Source organism: Crocuta crocuta, unplaced genomic scaffold, assembly GCF_008692635.1.
Source record: "Crocuta crocuta isolate KB4526 unplaced genomic scaffold, BGI_CrCroc_1.0 scaffold53, whole genome shotgun sequence".
NCBI classification, from domain to species: domain Eukaryota; kingdom Metazoa; phylum Chordata; class Mammalia; order Carnivora; family Hyaenidae; genus Crocuta; species Crocuta crocuta.
Window position 1 is genome coordinate 154183 of NW_027529432.1, and position 18546 is coordinate 172728.

The 18546-nt window shown below is 48.6% G+C and overlaps 1 protein-coding gene across 1 annotated transcript in view; it reads right to left on the reverse strand.

Moving 5' to 3' along the window:
- The window catches only part of AHNAK (AHNAK nucleoprotein), a 100510-nt gene that overhangs the window by 30045 nt on the left and 51919 nt on the right, over positions 1 to 18546 (reverse strand). Inside the window, exon 5 of the mRNA XM_077759638.1 lies at positions 10918 to 11017. Coding sequence (XP_077615764.1) covers positions 10918 to 11017 — 100 coding nt within the window. The remainder of the gene's footprint in view (positions 1 to 10917; positions 11018 to 18546) is intronic.

Here is an 18546-nt window from a genome sequence, read left to right on the forward strand (position 1 = left end):
CCTGCCGGGCAGGGCCTCCCTCTGTCCCCTGCCCGAACCCTCCAGGGGGCGCAGGCAGGACCCAGTGGCCAGCTGTCCAGGACAGCCAGAGCCACAGAACCCTCTCCTTGCTATGCTTGTCCCGGCCCCTTTCCAAGTCCCCCTGGAGACTGATCTTTTAGGGACGGGAGAAACTAAAGCTCAATGGTTAAATTACATTCTTGAGCTGCGTTAGAGTTCATTCTAGGTACATCAGTTCAGAGGCTAATCAAGCAGACTTGGGATGAGCAGAGGAGGGCCTGACCCTTTCCGAAGGGCCCTGAACTCTGAAAGCCTGACCTCTGTCCCCAAACAGTGTCTTCCTTCCTGAGCTCTCTGCTATGCAAGGGATTCTGCAGACACTTTAAAAAAAAAATTCCCCTGGATTTGCTGCTTTCTGACCTGAACAAGTCGGAATGTATGGCACGGAGGAGGAACACACTCCTTGCCTGGGCAAAGACAGCCTTGCGCCGGAAAACAGGCCTCGGAAAATAACGTCCTTGACCTTTCCAAAAGAGCCCAGAGGCTGCCTTCCATGAGTAACCAGAGGTAAGAACTGAGCCTACGGTATAGCTGTGGAGCTGACCCTTCACCACAAGGTTAAGTAGGATGAGAAAGAAAGTGTGAAAGACTGAACCATGTCCTCAAAAAATTCATATGGAGGGGCACCTGGGTGGCTTAGTCGGTTAAGCGTCCGACTTTCGCTCAGGTCATGATCTCCCAGTTCGTGTGTTCGGGCCCCGCGTCGGGCTCTGTGCTGACTACCAGCTCAGAGCCTGGAGCCCGTTTCAGGCTCTGTGAAGCCCTCTCTCTCTGACCCTCCCCTGCTCACGCTGTCTCTCTCTCTCTCTCTCTCTCTCCTGGAAATAAATAAAACATTAAAAGAAATTAAAAAAAATTCATATGGAAAAATCCTAAGTTCCAGCACCTCAGAATGGGTCTGTATTTCAAGACGGGTCCTTAAAGAAGAGATGAAGGTAAGGGGGCCTTATTATTATTAGAGGGGGCCGAATCCAATATGGCTGACGTCCTTACTCCCAAGACAACATAAGCACGCAGGCAGTTATAGAAAGAAGACCAAGTGGAGACCCACGGAGAAAACCGGCCAAGGACAGAGGCCTCAGGACACCAACCCTACCGAGACCTTGATCTTGGACTTCAGCCTCCAGAACTGGGAGACAAGAAGTCTCTGTGGTTCAAGCCACCTGGTCTCTGGCACCTCGTTCCGGAGGCCCTAACGAACGAATGCAGAAGACGGAGCCGCAGAAAATCTCCTGCCACCTGCGTATGTGACATGTCGAGGAGAACAGAAAGACTAAAGAGAAGTGAATCCGCCTTGTGTGTGAACCACAGGGGTAGTTTTGGGGCTGGGCCCACGTAACTACATTTCCCAGAAGGCGCAAGTGCAGCACCGCCATTTTGTTCTCCTGTGAAGGTGGTGGAGAGCAGACACATCCCCACGCACCCTCTCGCCGGCCTGCTGGCCCACCTTGGTGGTGTCAGGCAGCCGCTGGGCCTCCAGCGCCTCCAGCTCCCAGGCCAGGTGAGTGTGGCTTGAGGGCCCCGGCTCACTCGCCCCTCAGGTCACCCCTCCAGGTCATCATGGAGAATGCAGGCAGGGAGACCCAGACATGGTGCGGGTCTTTCCCTCTGCTTCCACCATCCCTCCCTGAGCCGGCCCTGATAAAACAAAAGAACAACACCCCATACAGACTGCAGACCCACCTCCCACCAGCCCAGGAGCTCTGCCCTGTGTGATAAAGCCCCTCTTCTCTATAGCTCCCGGGGGTTCTACTTCTCTGATCAAATCCTGACTGATACAATAATCAATAGGAAAAATTCTGTCTTAGTAGCCTTTCAAGACCAATAACCTGAGTATGTCCAATCAATCCTGTTGGATTCTCTGTGACAGCAGTTTGAGTGAGTTGGCAGGGAGCTCTCACCCCATGGAGTCAACACTGTGCCTCCCGCCAGACTCAGAACCTTCCTTAGGAGCTTCTTTTCCCACCTGCTTTTCCCATCTGTGAATTCTGTCACACTGCACTCCCTTGCTCCACACCTCTTCCATCATCCTAAGCTAGACCCTCAATGCTTCATTCCCGCCTCCACATCTCTTACCCTCAGACCTGCCGCTGCCACCCAAACCTCTGCTTCTAGAAAGCCACCTGTAACACACTTCAAAGGAGATCTCAAGACCAAACCCTCTGCCTAGCTGTTAAGACCTTTTATAATCTGTCCCCACTCTACTGCCTCACCATCCTCGCCACCGCTCCTCAGCACGTGCCCTCTCCTGAATGAGGTCCATCTCACCTTCCCTGTTGGCGCCTGCTGTGCCTATTTCGTCCCTGGGCCACCCCTCAGATTGCCCCCATGCTGCAGGATCTCTCATCCTTCAAGGCTCTAGGCCCACCACCTCCTTCACAAAGCCATCACTGAGACTTTCAGGTGTAGCGTTCTAGAAAAAGGACTCTGGAACTGGCCAGCCTGGGTCCAAACCCTGGCTTTGCCCCTCCCAGCTCTCTATCACTTCCGGCAGATCACTCAAGCTCTCTGGCCTCAGGCTCCTCCACTGTAAAACAGAGTTACAAGTGCACCTGAATCTTAGGGTTCTCATGGGGATTTTTTTTTAATGTTTTATTTATTTCTAGGAGAGAGAGAGAGAGAGAGACAGCGTGAGCAGGGGAGGGTCAGAGAGAGAGGGAGTCACAGACTGAAACAGGCTCCAGGCTCTGAGCTGGCAGTCAGCACAGAGCCCGATGCGGGGCTCGAACCCACGAACCGCGAGATCATGACCTAAGCAAAAGTCGGACGCTTAACCAACTAAGCCACCCAGGCGCCCCTCTCATGGGGATTTTTGAGTTAAGTCACATAAAGCATCTGCATCACGCCTGACACCTGGAAAGTGCTTGATAAAGATTAGTTCTTGTGTTATTTTTGTTTTTATTATTACCTGACCATCTCCAATACTCCAATACTCTTTTCCCCTAGATGAATTTCTACACCTAGGATCAGAGAGACCACATCACTCAAGCACATAATTATAGTCGATCTTGTACTGTTGGCTGCAATTTCATGTGTAACAAAGAGGAACAAGGACATTTTCTCTTTAATCGGAACATCGATAGGCAATAGCTTATTCATGCACATCAAATATTCCTCATTCCTCGTGTGCAGAATAAGTAGGGGAACTTGCCCTGCTTTTTCCTGATAGCATTTAACCCCTAAGAGGCCTAGGAGGAAAAAGATGAGCACAGCTAACGGTCAGGAACGTGAAGACATGCAGATGCCCACGTAATGGTCCTGAAACTCAGCCTGGTGCATCTGATCCCCCAAAAGATGACATTTTGAAAGACGTGCTTTTTACATGAAGAAGAAATGCCTGGTCAGAGGCAGGGACCTCAGCCAACATCTGCTTCTGTAGAAATTGCACAGCACCCAAGTTAGGGGAGACCCCAGGGGGCCACTAGATGGCGACAGACCAGGTGGGCTGGGTGACAGTACTCCCTCCATGGGCCTTCTGGTTTACCAGTCAGACTGCTGAAGTCTCATGAATCAGCCAGTTTGTAGTTCAAGACAAATGGGAGTCGTGCGGCCCTCCACTTTTTCAGGATTCCCTTTCCTTAGCTTTAAAATGAAGGGATTGGAGGGCGGGGCGTGCCTTGGGTGGCTCAGTTGGTTAAGTATCTGAGTTCGGTTGAGGTCATGATCTCTAGGTTAGTGAGTTCAAGCCCCACATGGGGCTTGCTGCTATCAAACCGGAGCCCACTTCAGATCCTCTGCCTCCCTCTCTAAACCCCTCTCTCTCTTGCACTCTCTCTCAAAAATAAACATTTAAAAAATAATAATAAAATAAAATAAAACAAAATGAAGGGATGGGTGGAACTGAAGGAAAGTTAACAAGCCACCCAGTTCTGAAATTCTGCACAGTGCTTTCAGTATAGCCAGAGCAAACAAAGGCAGTCAGGGAGGACTCTTAAGAGTTTCATTTTTACCAATACTCTCCCAAGCAACCTACAGATTGGATGCAATCCTTATCAAAATCCCAATGACCTTTTTCAGAGAAATAGAAAAAGCAATCTTAACATTTATATGGAACCACAAAAGAGCCAAAGCAATCCTGAGAGAGATGAACAAATCTAGAGGCGTCTCACTTCCTGATTTCAAACTATATTATGAAGCTACAGTCATTAAAACAGTATGGTATTGGCAAAACAACAGACATATAAATCAACGGAGCAGAACAGAGAGCCCAAAAATAAACCCATGCATTGATGGTCAATTAATTTACAACAAAGGACCCAGAAATACACAATGGAGAAACTGTAGTCTCTTCAATAAATGAGAGTTTGACTTTCCATTTCCCCATGAACAGAGCAATATTAGAAAGAGAGAAAAAAACAGAGCTCTACCCCTGCCTTGATGCATTTGGGCCTGGAGCCCTTCTGTAGAGCTGCCAAAGCTAAGGGTGAATACAGCAAGGTGGATGACTTACCCAGGTTCAAGTCTCAGCTCTGACCCGTAGAGGCAAGTTGTGAGGCCCCAGTTTTCTCAGCCACTGCATAAGGCTGATAATAATTCTTACTAAATACATGTATTGATTGAAGTGTAAAGCACTTGGCACAGTACCCAAACCAAAGGAGGTGGCTCATCTCATTAGGCTATTCAGCAAATGTTGACTGGTTTCTCCAAAATGACAGGCAGTGTCCCAAGGTACTAGGGCACGGTCTTAGAAAGGACTCCACCTTATAGAGTTGACCTTTAGAAGGAAAAGATAGATAATAAGAAATGACCAAATAATAATAAGAAGAGTCAGATTTCCTCAAAAGCAGAGGAGAAGAATATGAAGAAAAATCGAACAGGGTAAATGGGACAGAAATCGGGGTGTGATTTTAGGTAAAGTCCCCAGAAAAGGCCATTTGGAGAAAGCCAGACTTGAATGGACACCCATTAAACGCAGTCATTGTTAATCCTCATTGTCAGTGCCCTGGGTTTGGTACCAACAAAGTATTTCTCTTGGTGTTCAGATGGACATTGCTGCTCGGCAGACCTCACAAAACCAAATGTCTGAGCTGGAAGACACCTTGGAGATTCTCTATTTCATCTTCTAGATGAAGAACTGAGACCCAGAAAGGTGGGGTTGACAAACCCAGGGCCACATGGTTAATTCGGAGACAGGCTGCTCCTGACTCTACAGCCAATGTTCCTGCCTCTGTTTTGTACCCCCCTGTCTCTGGCTGACTCAGACCCATGTGCAACAACTGCCTGGAGCCTGGAAGATTTCTATCCTGGTATTGTATTTCAGCCTTCACTGTAGCTCATGGTTAATGGCTGTGTAGTCTGAATACTTCTCATTCAGACACCTTTCACAGAAAAAAAAAAAAAAAAGATTTGCAAGAAGACCTCCACGAACCAGTGACCTGTTTAAATAATTAGAGGCCATTGCCTCAGGTGGTCACTGGGTACCAAGAATACCATCCACGACAAATGCAAACACCTCCCACTTATGTGGCACTCATTGGCTGTAAGATAGTCATCAAAAAAATAAAAAAATACCCACAGAAGTCTGTTTCCATCCTTTGTTTTTTCTTAGAGTGTCATCAAAATGTGAAAACAAAATTTCGAACTGCGTTGAATCCTCGGGCCCCTGAGAAGATACCCACAGAACCCAGTGTGCAGAACATCACGTACAGCACGTGTCTTTGAAGGGCTGTGTATTTTAGGAGAAATCTTTGCAGCCATCAGGGACATTTTAAGAACCCACTAAGGTGAAAGGGAGCAGCAAATGCTGGTCAACCAGTTTCTCTTCATTTTAAAGCTGCCCTGGGCCAGAAGGATGACACTGGGGCCTGGAAGGCAGTGGGATCTTGGCACTTCTGCCCAACTGTCAGAGGCATAGAAACATCAGAGGGCCATTAAGGTGGGGACCTCACAGCACCTCCCATTCATCCAGCAGATATGAACTGAGCACCTCCTTTGTGCTAGGCACGGAGGATGCCACAGGAAACCAAACAGAGCCCCTGACAATGCAAAGCTTACTTTCTAGTGAGGAAGAAGGAAGCGAACAAATTAGGGTGTTAATCTATGTCAGAGACCGATATGGTAATGGGTAAATGGCGATGCCTGGGGTCAGGGGAAGGAGGGCTTGTTACTTTATGTATCAGAGAAGGTCTCTCTGGTCAAGTGACACTGGAGGGCAAAGAGTTTATCAAGGGAAGAACGTTCCAGGCATAGTTCACAGAAAATGCAGGAGCCCCGAGGTGGAAGATCAAGGAGACTCTTGTGGCCAGAGCTCAATAGAAGACGAGAGATGAGGTCAGAAGAGCAGTGAGGGCCAACAGACATTTACGAGCCCTTGAGATCAGCCTCGAGTCAGATGGGGAGCAAGAGGAGGTCATGAGCAAAGAATGACATTATTTGACTCGTGTTTTAAAAGGTTTGAACCTGCTGCTGGGCTAAGAAGAGACCAGAGGGTTCCCAGGGCAGAAACAGGGAGAGCAGATTGGAAACAGGTGCCATACTCCAGAGGAGAGACCTGGCGGCCTCGACCAGGATGGTGAGGGTGGAGATGTGGAGAGGTGACTAGATTCTGCATCTGGAAAATGGAGCTAATGGGAATTGCTAATTGTCTATATACAAGGGGAATCCAAGGTGAAGTCCAAAGGGGGCTCAGTTAGTTAAGCGTCCGACTCTTGATTTCAGCTCAGGTCATGATCTCATGGTTCGTGGGATCAAACCCTGCATCGGGCTCTGCACAGAGTGTGGAGCCTGCTTGGGATTCTCTCTCCCTCTCTCTCTAACCCTCCCCTCCTCACACACTCTGTCTCTCTCTCCAAATTAATAAATAGAGTAGATAAAAGAACGGAAGGGGAGGGGAGGGGAGGGGAGGGGGAAAGAAAAGAAAAGAAAAGAAAAGAAAAGAAAAGAAAAGAAAAGAAAAGAAAAGAAAAGAAAAGAAAATGGTCATTGCCAGGGATTGGTGGGAGAGGAGGGGAGGGGAAGTGTTTAGCAGCTACAGGGCTCCTGTTGGGGAAGATGAAAATGTTCTGGAGACAGTAGCGGTGAGGGCTGCAGTGAATGTACTTAATGCCCCTGAACCGGACACCTGAAATGGTTAAAATGGTAAACTGAATGTTATGTATATTTTACAACTTTTAAAAAACAGATGATAGGGGTGCCTGGGTGGCTCAGTCAGTTGGGCATCCAACTTCAGCTCAAGTCATGTTCTCAGTCTGTAGGTTCAAGCCCTGCATCGGGCTCTGTGCTGACAGCTTGGAGCTGAAGCTGCTTCAGATTCTGTGTCTCCTTCTCTCTCTGCCCCTCCCCTACTCATGCTGTTTCTATCTCTCATAAATAAATAAACTTTAAAAAAAATTTTAAAAATTAAAAATAGATGGTGACCTCAGTGTTTGGTCCACTGGCAAGGACTCTATCAGATTTACAAGCACAAAGGCAAATGAAAAACTACCCTAGAGTTGTCGCACGGTTAGCCGTGGGTACAGGNAGGCTTTGGAATTGGAGGGGGGGGGCACTGTGGGAGGGGGTGGGCAAAACAGAAACTCATTGAAGGCAGAAAGGACAATACAAAGGAGGACAAGACTGGAATAAGATGCTCAGAGAAGCAGAGTGAGCAAAGGGACAGGGACAATGAGGTGCACAAATGCTGGGGGCGAGCTGATGACAGCCTTGTTGACCAAGAGCACGTGTCCTCAGCGACCAGTTCCAGGTGAGGCTGGTGAAGGGACATAATAGCAACAGCTCACACTCCCTGTGTGTCTAAGCACCATACAGGGACTAACGGGCTCAATCCACACGGTCACCACGTAAGGGGAGTCGCCCAATCATCCCAAAAAGGATTTCACAAATGAGGACACTGGGACTCCCCAAGCCCAGAGTTTGGGCAGGAACAGGATTTGAATCTAAGCAGTGCAGTCCCAGAGCAGAACTACACAGCTCCTGGTGCCACACAGTGGGACCTGTGACATCGTGGCCAACTTCCCAGGCTTCCACTTGAGCATTTAGGACACCGTGTCACCAATGTGATGGCTCCACTGCAAAGCCCCGCTGGTCCAGACCCCGCAGACTTATCTCCAAGTGCGGCAGTAGGTTTCCGATCAAGCCCACTGATCTGCTTACTTACCAAAATGACTTTATGACAACAGCTGACAGCCGTGTTGCCACCAGGAAGCAAACGCAAGTTGTGTGTTATTCAAACGTGTTTCTAACTATTAAGGGAAATGGCAGAATCCTTCGGAGAAGTTGATTTAGAAAGCTCTGGAGGCTCCTGGCAGGGACAGGAAAGGTTCATTTCCGGCATCCTAGTGAAGTCAGGTTGACACGAAACTCAGCTTCAAAGTCCACGAAAAGTGGGGGATGTAGAAGCTGGTTCCTTTCCACCACCACCCTCTTTTTTTGTTTTAAAGTAGGCTTGGGAGCCTGGGTGGCTCAGTTGGTAAAGCATCTGACTTCGGCTCAGGTCATGATCTCACAGTTCGTGGGTTCGAGCCCCACGTCCGGCCCTGTGCTGACAGCTCAGAGTCTGGTGTCTGTTTCAGATTCTGTATCTCCCTCTCTCTCTGACCCTCCCCTGCTCACACTGTCTCTCTCTCTCTCTCTCAGAAATAAATAAAACATTAATTTTTTTTTTTTTTAAGTAGGCTTCACACTCAACATGGAGCCCAATGCGGGGCTTAAACTCATGACCCTGAGATCAAGACTCGAGCTGAGATCAAGAGTCAGATGCCCAACAGACTGAGCCACCCAGGAATCTCTGGAAGTTAGTTTCTAAGGAAACATGACCAGGGGAAAGCCTGAGCTGAGACATGGTCTGTCGATGAGTCCCCAGTGAATATAACTGTCATCTCTCACCTCTAGTTTAGACCAAGGTGCGTGAAGACAAAAAGCCACAGCAAGCTCCTCTAAGCTGCACAGACTTTATCTGAATCCCTTTTCTCGGCTGCTTTAATTCTGCCTCCTTTAGAGCCGACTCTCAATAAATGCTTATTGAACTGAATAGATATTATGCATGAGAGTTCAACAAGTCCTTTGAGGAAGGGGGTCAAATCCCAAACACTTTTAGATATTAAGACACTTCATAAATATTGATGAAGTACATCGTATAAGCAAAAAAGTGCTGCATGGGGAAGGCAAACACCGTGAGAAGCTAGAATTCACTCCCCAAAGGGCCAGAGAGGACTATCCAGCCACGTGCGGCTGGAGAGCCAGCCCAAAGCTCTTGCCATCATCTCTTTTATGCACCTGGCACACCATGCCGGGGACCCTCTGGGTCCCCACTGGATGTGAAGGCTGGAGGAAGCCGCATACTGTGGGAGTCGAAACAGGGGTGCCCAGACACTGCGGGAGAACACACAGAAGGGACACGGAGCCCAGACTCAGAGGCTCAGGTGGGCCTGGGTTCGTGACTCAAATGCCCAGAAAAAACAGGAAGTGGAAGGGGTGTGTTAGAGCATCGTGAACACACAATGGCAAGACCGGCACAGTGACCTTGGACATCAGTGAGCACTTTGCTCGGCCGGAGTGAAAGATATTAGACTGGCCTCTACTTAAAGCTCAGTCCAGCCACGGAGGAACAGATCTGTGACAGGCAGACCACTTAGGAGGCGACGGCAGTAAGCAATGACATCTGAGACGGCAGGCCTGGCGCTCGGAAGAGCAGGCTTGAATCAGAGGCCCCACGAGGTGACCCAGAGAGAGTCTAGAGTCAGTAAAATAAGACCCCAGGCCAGGCCGCTGGGAAATTCTGCCATTTGCGAGCTTGTAAGGAGAGAGGGGTGTCCACCAAGGGCCTGGGAAGGGAGGGGGACGTGCCCCCAACCACACAGACAACAAGACATGGGAAGTGGAGGGTCTGGGTGGCTCAGTCGGTTGATTGTTTCAGGCTCTTGGTTTCAGCTCAGGTCTTGATCTTGCAATTCGTGGGTCCAAGCCCTGCTTTGGGCTCCGTGCTGACAGTGCAGAGCCTGCTTGGGATTCTCTCTCTCTCCCTCTCTCACTCTGCCCCTCCCAAGCTTACGCTTGCTCACTCTCTCTCAAAATAAATAAATCAACTTAAAAAAAAAAAGTTTAATTGTTGTGCAGACCCAAATCATGGTTATGGCCTGGACTGAGCCAACAGCCCCTGTTTGGTCCCCTATGATCTGGGGCTTCCACTCTGTGGTTACTGCTTCCTCCCTCTTGCCCTTCACCCCTTCACATGTGTGTCTCCCTCCAGGAGGCCTGAGAAAACATTTCCTTTATAGTTTTTCCTTAAACTCTGGTTGATCTTCAACTAGACCTGGATACTAACCCTTTAATCCTAAATCTCTGGCCTCCGCCACATCCTGAACTCTTCATTTAATAGACACTGTCCCATAGGGGGCGCTGGGGTGGCTCAGCTGGTTAAGCGTCGACTCTTTTTTTTTTTTAAGTTTATTTATTTATTTATTTTTGAGAGAGAGTGGGGGAGGGTCAGAGAGAGAGGGAGAGACAGAATGTCAAGCAAGCTCTGCACTGTCAACACGGAGTCGGATGTGGGGCTCAAACCCACAAACCATGAGATCATGACCTGAGCCGAAACCAAGAGTCAGATGCTTAACCAACTGAGCCACCCAGGCACCGCAGGTCTGACTCTTGATTTCGGCTCAGGTCACCATCTCATGGTTTGTGAGTTTGAGCCTGAGTCAGGCNAAGCCTTGAGAATTCTTCTGTAGCAAGTGCATTCTCCACACACTTTTCAAAAAGCTGAAGGGGGAGGAAGGTTCAAATTTTTTTGAGGCTCTGGGGAGGGAGAGACTTCTGTGCAGGGGAAGGCATGGTCCTCTGTGGGTGCTCCCATGAGCCCTGTCACTGGATGGAGGGTCTCCTTCCCACAGCCATTCTTTCAGGCCTCCCTCCTTCTCTCACCTGCATCTGGGATGGAGATTGAAACTGCCCCCGCTCGGCTGCCGGCTTCCTCGGGCTTAGTCTGGTCCTTGTGTCCCGGTGCTGAAGGCTGTGGTGTGTTCTAACAAGAACAAGGATTATCACAGGTCACTCTTCAGATCGTCCAAGGGATTAACATTTCTCAGTGGGTGCCTGAAAAACCCAGAGGCCCCAACTCTACCCCCGACCACATCCCAGCCCGGCCCCCTCCTTCTTCATTTGGCCGCTCTGCCTGTCGGAGCCATAACGGAATCTCAAGAAAGCAGTTGGCAAAAACTGAAAGACATCCTTCTGTGAAAGTCCAGTGAACCTCATAGAAAGGGGACAATGCTATCTCAGGTTCATCAATTGAGCACACCTGGTCCCTGTCCACAAGGATTTTGCAGGGGCAGAAAGAGAGAGATGAGGTACCATGTAACACCGCGAACGAGCTGCTGTCAAGCGAAGGTGTAGAAAGGACGGTTGTGAGTTACCGTCCTCTGAGCAACTTCTCTCTGTCCGGCACTGAGTTGGATGACGTGGCCCAGGAGTATTCTTTCCATGGGTGTGCACAAGTTGAACATCACTCAAGAAATTACTCTTCCCCCAGGAGAAAGTAACTTGGAGCTTGATGAGTGGAAGGGGACTTCAAGTTCAAACTGGGGTGAATTTTCTTATTCATGTTTCCTTCTCACAGATGGTTTATCTCCCCTGCCCCAAGCTTTCAGAGGGATGTTGGGGGCACTTAAAGTTTTCCTCACCGTGAGTAATAAGAAAACCTCCCACTAGACTTTCCTAAGGGCTAGAACCATGGATTATGTGTCTTTATATCCCTGTTGATAGAGCTTAGCACAGTGTCCCAGATGCTCTGGAAATGTTTGTGACTTAGAGGAGAAGAAAGGAAGGAAGGAAGGAAGGAAGGAAAGAAGGAAAGGGAGGGAGTGAGGGAGGAAGAAATAGTCTTTCTGCTGAATGATAACAACCAATGGCGTGAAAAACTCCAAAGCACCTAAAAACGACACATAGATGAATCCCATCATGCTGATTCTTCTTAGTCCACACATTTTCAAAAATTCTAATGGATGAATCAGGTGTTAATTATTTTAGAGAAACAATCTTGCCTTTTCCATATAGGTTTGGTTGAGTAACTGAGCATTGAGTGATTCTTTCTTCTATTTTAATTTGTTCAGTTTTCAATTATAAAATGAGACTCTGAGTAAGTCTAAATAACCACAGAAGAAAGGAATGTTTTTTCTTTCAGAAAGGACTGAATAGTAATGGCAAACACATCAGCACTTACCACGTGCCAACCGCTATTTTAACTTGTGTGTTAACCCCTTGTGGCGATGGTGGAGATGGAGTAGCTGCTTTTACTTCGTTTTACACAAGAGAAAGCAGGCTCAGAGAGTTTGAGGAACTTGCCCAAGATCACACAGTTAGGAAGTGGCAGAGGTAAGATCTGAAACCAAGCCCCCTTGTTCATGAACCTATACTCTAAACCATTAAACCATCCACTCATGTCGAGCAGCATAGATTAGAAAATATGAAAGAGGGAAATCTTCAAGCCAAAGTTACTAGAATATCCAAAATAAGGAGTATCCTGAAGAAAGTATGGTTCTTAGCTAAACATATAGCAGTGTCCTGTTGGGGTACCTTGTGGCCAAAACTTGCACACTTTAGAAATAACAGAGTAAGGGGTCCCTGGGTGGCTCAGTTAAGTGGCTGACTTCAGCTCAGATCATGTTCTCACCGTCCATGAGTTCAAACCTGGCATCGGGCTCTGTGCTGACAGCTCAGAGCCTGGAGCCTACTTCAGATTCTGCATCTCCCTCTCTCTCTGCCCCCTTTCCACTCATGCTCTCTGTCTCTGCCTCTCAAAAATGAATAAATATTTTAAAAAGGCAATAACAGAGTAATATTACTAAAATGAGCAAAATACAGATTCTGTAGTAGTTGGACTGGATAAAAGGAAAGAAAAGGAATTCCGCTCCAATTCACTTTAGAAAATGAAACAATCAGGGGCGCCTGGGTGGCTTAGTCGGTTAAGCGTCCGACTTTCGCTTAGGTCATGATCTCACGGTTCGTGGGTTCGAGCCCCGCGTCGGGCTCTGTGCTGACTGCCAGCTCAGAGCCTGGAGCCTATTTCAGAGTCTGTATCTCCCTCTCTCTTACCCTCCCCTGCTCACTCTCTCTCTCTCTCCTAGAAATAAATAAAGATATTTAAAAAAAAAAAAGAAAGAAAATGAAACAATCAAATTTTCAAGCAAATGCCTTTCTGATACAAATACAGAATTAATCTGAAACCAGCAAAACAAGTCACAACCCTTAAAATCCTGCATAAACCAAAGGAGGAAGCCATTATTCAAACTCAGTCACCAGAGATTAATACTAAGTCACTAAATGGTTCTTCTTTAATGTTTATTTTAGAGAGAGAGAGACAGACAGAGCACGAGCTGGGGAGGGGCAGAGAGAGAGGGAGACACAGAATCTGGAGCAGGCTCCAGGCTTTGAGCTGTCAGCACAGAGCCGACTCAGGACTTGAACCCACGAACCATGAGATTATGACCTGAGCCAAAGTCAGACACTTAGCTGACTGAGCCACCCAGGCACCCCAGAGCCACTAAATCATTCTAAGCTTGATGTTGTGAGTAACAAAGAACCAGGCCTGGAGAAAACTTACAGGGGGACGAATCTTTTACAGCCACCATTTTTATATTATCCTGGAGGTTGAGAAAAAATAGAGCAAAGAACATACGGAGTCTAGATGGAAGTAAGGGAGGGAAACAGACATGCTGTTTAAACAGTGTAAAATCCCAAACGCGCTTACAGCTCTTCTTCCTTTTAAAATGCACTTCTCTGCAGAAACCATTGTCCTAGGTGATGTGTGAGCTTGGACAGATTAAGGCGGGATCCAGCCCATGGCTGTACCCGAAGATGGCCCTGATAAAAACCTCAAAGTCAAGCAAAGGACAAAACCAACTTCAGCTGACACATTCTGAACCTATCAAAGGAGAAATCCAGAGGCTGGGGAGCAGAGAACGCACTGCTGCTTGAGATTGGACCATTTGACGTGTCATTCCAGGACACAGCTGCTGTGTGGCAGGAAGGGACATGGAGGAAGGACAGACTGTGGCTCCAAAGAACTCACTGGAGCCACTTTGGAGAAGAGAAGGTGAGCAGGGGGAGGCAGAGGTCATTCCCCTGTACCCTCCAAGACCCCAGATTCTTGTGTTTTACATCTAAAAGGCACGGTGGGCCAGGGCGCCTGGATGGCTCCGTTGGTTAAGGGTCTGACTTTTTATTTTGGTTCATCGTGATCTTGCAGTTCATGGGATTGAGCCCCGCCTCAGGCTCTGCGTTGACAGCACAAAGCTTGCTTGGGATTCTCTCTCCCTCACTCTCTGCCCCTCTCCCACTCACACTTGCTCTTTCTCTCACCCTCTTTCTCTCAAAATAAATAAATAAATATTTTTAATAAATTTTTTAATCTTTATTTATTTTTAAGAGGGAAAGAGAGACAGAATATGAGCAGGGGAGGGGCAGAAAGAGAGGGAGACACAGAATCCAAAGCAAGCTCTAGGCTCCAAGCTGTCAGCACTGAGCCCGAAGCAGGGCTCGAACTCAGGGACCGCAAGATCATGGCCTGAGCCAAAGTCAGACACTTAACCGACCGAGCCACCCAGGCGCCCCTAAAAAATTTGTTTAAATAAAGATCATGGTGGAATATGTGGAGAAAACTGATCCGTAACTATTCCTGATTATTACTCCATGTAAAATAGTTACTAAGTAACAGAATACATAGCAAGTGTATTATTACTATACATGGGGTTATGTTACTAAAGTGAATCACTCACAATTTCCTGGCCCCAAGGACTGAACTGAACATTTTTATTCTAACAATGAGATAATGGTTTTTGTCCAACAGATTGGTAAAAAATAAAAGAGATCTCTAAAAATCAATAACGGTATTACGGCGACTGGGTGGCTCAGTCGGTGAAGCATCTGACTCTTGGTTTCAGCTCAGGTCATGATCTCACAGTTTGTGAGTTCAAGCCCCGCATCAGGGTCTGTGCTGGCAGCATGCAACCTGCTTGGGATTCCATCTCCCTCTCTCTCTGCCCTCCCCTGCTTCCTCTCTAGCTCTCTCTCTCTAATTAATTAATTAAAAACCAATAAGGGTATGGAATGGGAATGTACATGGATACAGCCTTTGGGGAGGACAATTTTGAGGAGCTATTAAAATGTTAGGGGCGCCTGGGTGGCTCATTTGAGTGTCAGCTTCCCAATTCTGGCTCAGGTCATGACCTCAGAGTTTGTGGACTTGAGCCCTGCATCAGGCTCTGCGAGGAGTATGGAGCCTGCTTAGGATTTTCCCTCTCCCTCTGCCCCTCTCCCCTGCTGCTAAACTCTCACTTGCCTGCACTCACTCTCTCAAAACCAAAAAAAAAAAAAAAAATTAAGTTAAATTTCTGTGAGGAGATGGGCAAAGAAAAAAAATTAAATCTTTGGAAATGTTCATCCAAAAAATGTCTTCCTGCCCAATTGCATGTTCATCGGGGTTGAAAGTATTTTACTGGCTGCGATTACTTCAAAAGAGGATGTCCATTCAGCAAATATTTACTGAGCACCTACTGTGAGCCGGGCACTGTTTTAGACTCTGGGGAAATATTAAAAATAGCTCCCCTGATGGAGTGTATATTCCAGTGGAGTTTACGGCATATCCGCTTTGTAGGGAGGGAGGTGACTCTGGAAGAGACACGGGCTGATACGAGTGCCCAGTGTCAGGGACATGGCTTCGAGAGCCTCCTGTCCTCTCTTCTAGGCCAGGGAACGAGGAAGAGGTGAGAATGATTTCCGGCCTTCAGGCAGACCCACCGCGCCCGGCTGGCCCCCCACTGAACGCCCTCCATGCCCTCCAGCCAGCGGCACAAGGTGGGGTGTCTAGTCGGCAGCTGTGGGGCCCCTCCCCCAGCGTCAGGAGGGATCGAGACCCAAGTGGGGAGAGAGGAAAGGGTGCTGCCCAGCTCCCATCTGAGTCCGCTTGTAGCTCCTCCGGGCTACCAGTGAGAGGCGCTATTCTGCATGGGGCCCCTTAGAGTGAGGATGGAGGCCAGCGAGAGGGCTGGCCGGTGTGCGGAGGGCAGAGCGATGGAGGGAAGCCCGAGTGGCGAGGGAAGGAGCCCTGAAGGGCCGACACGGCTCCACCGTGGCCCAAAGTGGAGAGGACTTTGTGCGCGCTCTGGAACCAGAGCGCGGCCGGCAGCCCTTACCGAGCCGGGAAGCCTTGTGAGATCCTGCTGGCGCCCTCAGTCACCTTCTTCTGCCCCTCTGTCCACCCTCCCAAGGGCACCTGGCTTCCAGCTCTGCCTCCTGTCTACACTGAACAGCACAGGGAACAGCGTAGGCGAGGTGACTCAAGAGAGAGGCCTCAGATTTTGAAAGTGGAACAGAGCTTACTGCGGGGATCACTTTGCAATGTATACAAATATCAAGTCATCGCATGGCACACCTAAAACTAATACAAGGTCTTATGTCAATTATATCTCAGTAGAACTAGAAAGGGAAAACGTGGAACTGAGGTTGTGGTGTATCCAAGACACGAATAGTAGAAGTTAAGGTGAGGAGGTTAAGGGAATCCTGTACCCCAGACCAACCTGCATTTTAGAGGGAGGGCAAGGAGAATGCCCATGGTAAACACAAAGGAATGACTCACTAATAGTGAAATTGCAGACATCCTGGATGAGCCAGTGGGGGGAGATTTCAGGCCAGGGTGGGTCTTTCCTGAGGCCTTCAAATCACACCTTATAGGCACTGGGCTGCCCCACCTGAACCCCGGCCCAGCTAGCTTCTCTGTCAAGCCAGTTCACACGGGTGCTGGAAGGCTGAGATAAGCTGATTGGCCAGGAGATTCATGTTTGCTGTGGAAGACTGGCTTTGTTAATGATCAAAGTCAGGTTTCAACCTGTTCCTCCCAAACCTACGTGCAGTCCCTCATAGAGCCCGACACAGGGTGTGGTGAGCCGTGCTGCAGAGCTCTGATGATTTATAAAACCCAAGTGGGTTTTAAACTGCTCCGTAAAGTTGGTCCGAGGGTTGTGGGTTGTTGTTAAGCTGATTAAACTGCTCCGTAGTGGATCCTGGAAACCAGGCTCGCTAAAGAAGCACGTCCATCTTGTTTCTTTTCCACTTAAAAATTTGTTTCACGTTTATTTATTTTTGAGAGAGAGAGAGAGCACGCCCATGCACGCACAAGTGGGGGAGGGGCAGAGAGAGGGAGACACAGAATCCCAAGCAGGCTGCAGGCTCTGAGCTGTCAGTACAGAGCCCGACGCAGGGCTCAAACGCACCAACTATGAGATCATGGCCTGAGCCGAAGTCGGATACTTAACAGACTGAGTCACCCAGGTGCCCCTCTTTGCCGCTTTAAATTAAGAGAATCAACCTGGGAGGGGAGGGGGTCCTGACCCACTGATTCACATATCATGTCGCCCTCAGCTGGGGAGTCCTTCCTCCCTGCAGGGACCCGCTGTCTGTGGGTAAGGAGCCAGCACAAACACCCGGTCAGCTGCCAAAGGACAAGCCTGTGTTGGGCTGGGAATGGCATCTCTTCCTTGACAAATGGGCATTGCTCAAGCACACTGCACCACCCGAAAACACACAACTGCATACCCGCTTCCCCAGGAGGTTTCTGATCTCAATGCCTCAACAGCCACTTTCTAGAAGGACTTTGACCAAACCTGGGAAAGATAAACACGTTTACCACACTCCGGCCCTGCTGTCCTCGAAGGAGGCCCTGGAAGGTGTGCGTGTGAGCGCCGCCGAGTGCAGGGGCCCCGCAAACGCTCTCGTGCGCTCACATGCCTGGCCAGCACGGCCAAGTGCTTCCCAGCAAAGTACACTAGGGCTTTGTCTCATTCTGCAAAGGTCTGCACTGGCAACGGGGTGACTGCCGCTGTGTTTGTCCAGCTCAAAGAGAACGGCGGGGTGGGGGTGACGCAGTTTGTCGCAACAGAGAGAAGGGCAGCCCCACCTTGCTTCAGGTGGAAAACACAACTCTCCACATCCTGGCTGGGCTTTCCGGTCAAAAATTTCACTAGGAAGGAAGGGAGGGAGGGGCAAGAAGGAGGAGAGGGGGCGTGTGCAAAAGAAGGCGCTTTCTTTGTATTCCTCTCTTAGTGAAACAAAGCCTGCAACCAGAATCTCATCAGAAAGACTTTTTTTTTTTTAAATTAGTAAAAACAGGGGCGCCTGGGTGTCTCTGTCAGTTAAGCGACCGACTTCGGCTCAGGTCATGATCTCACAGTTCATGAGTTCGGGCCCCATGTGGGGCTCTGGGCTGACAGCTCAGAGCCTGGAGCCTGCTTGGGAGTCTGTGTCTCCTTCTCTCTCCGCCTCTCCCCTTTCTCAAAAATAAAATAAATACTATAAAAATAAATAAATTAAATTTTAAAAAATAATCATTAGGGCACAGAAAAATCAGAAATTACAATTTTCAGACTCAGGCAATGAGTGATATTTCTGATGCCAGCCTCCAGTTTCAGAGCAAAATGATCAGATTTGGGGAGTCCCTCCTCCTCGCTTCAATTCTTGGTCATCAGCTCTCTGCTGCAATTCTGGCGGGGGCCATCTGGA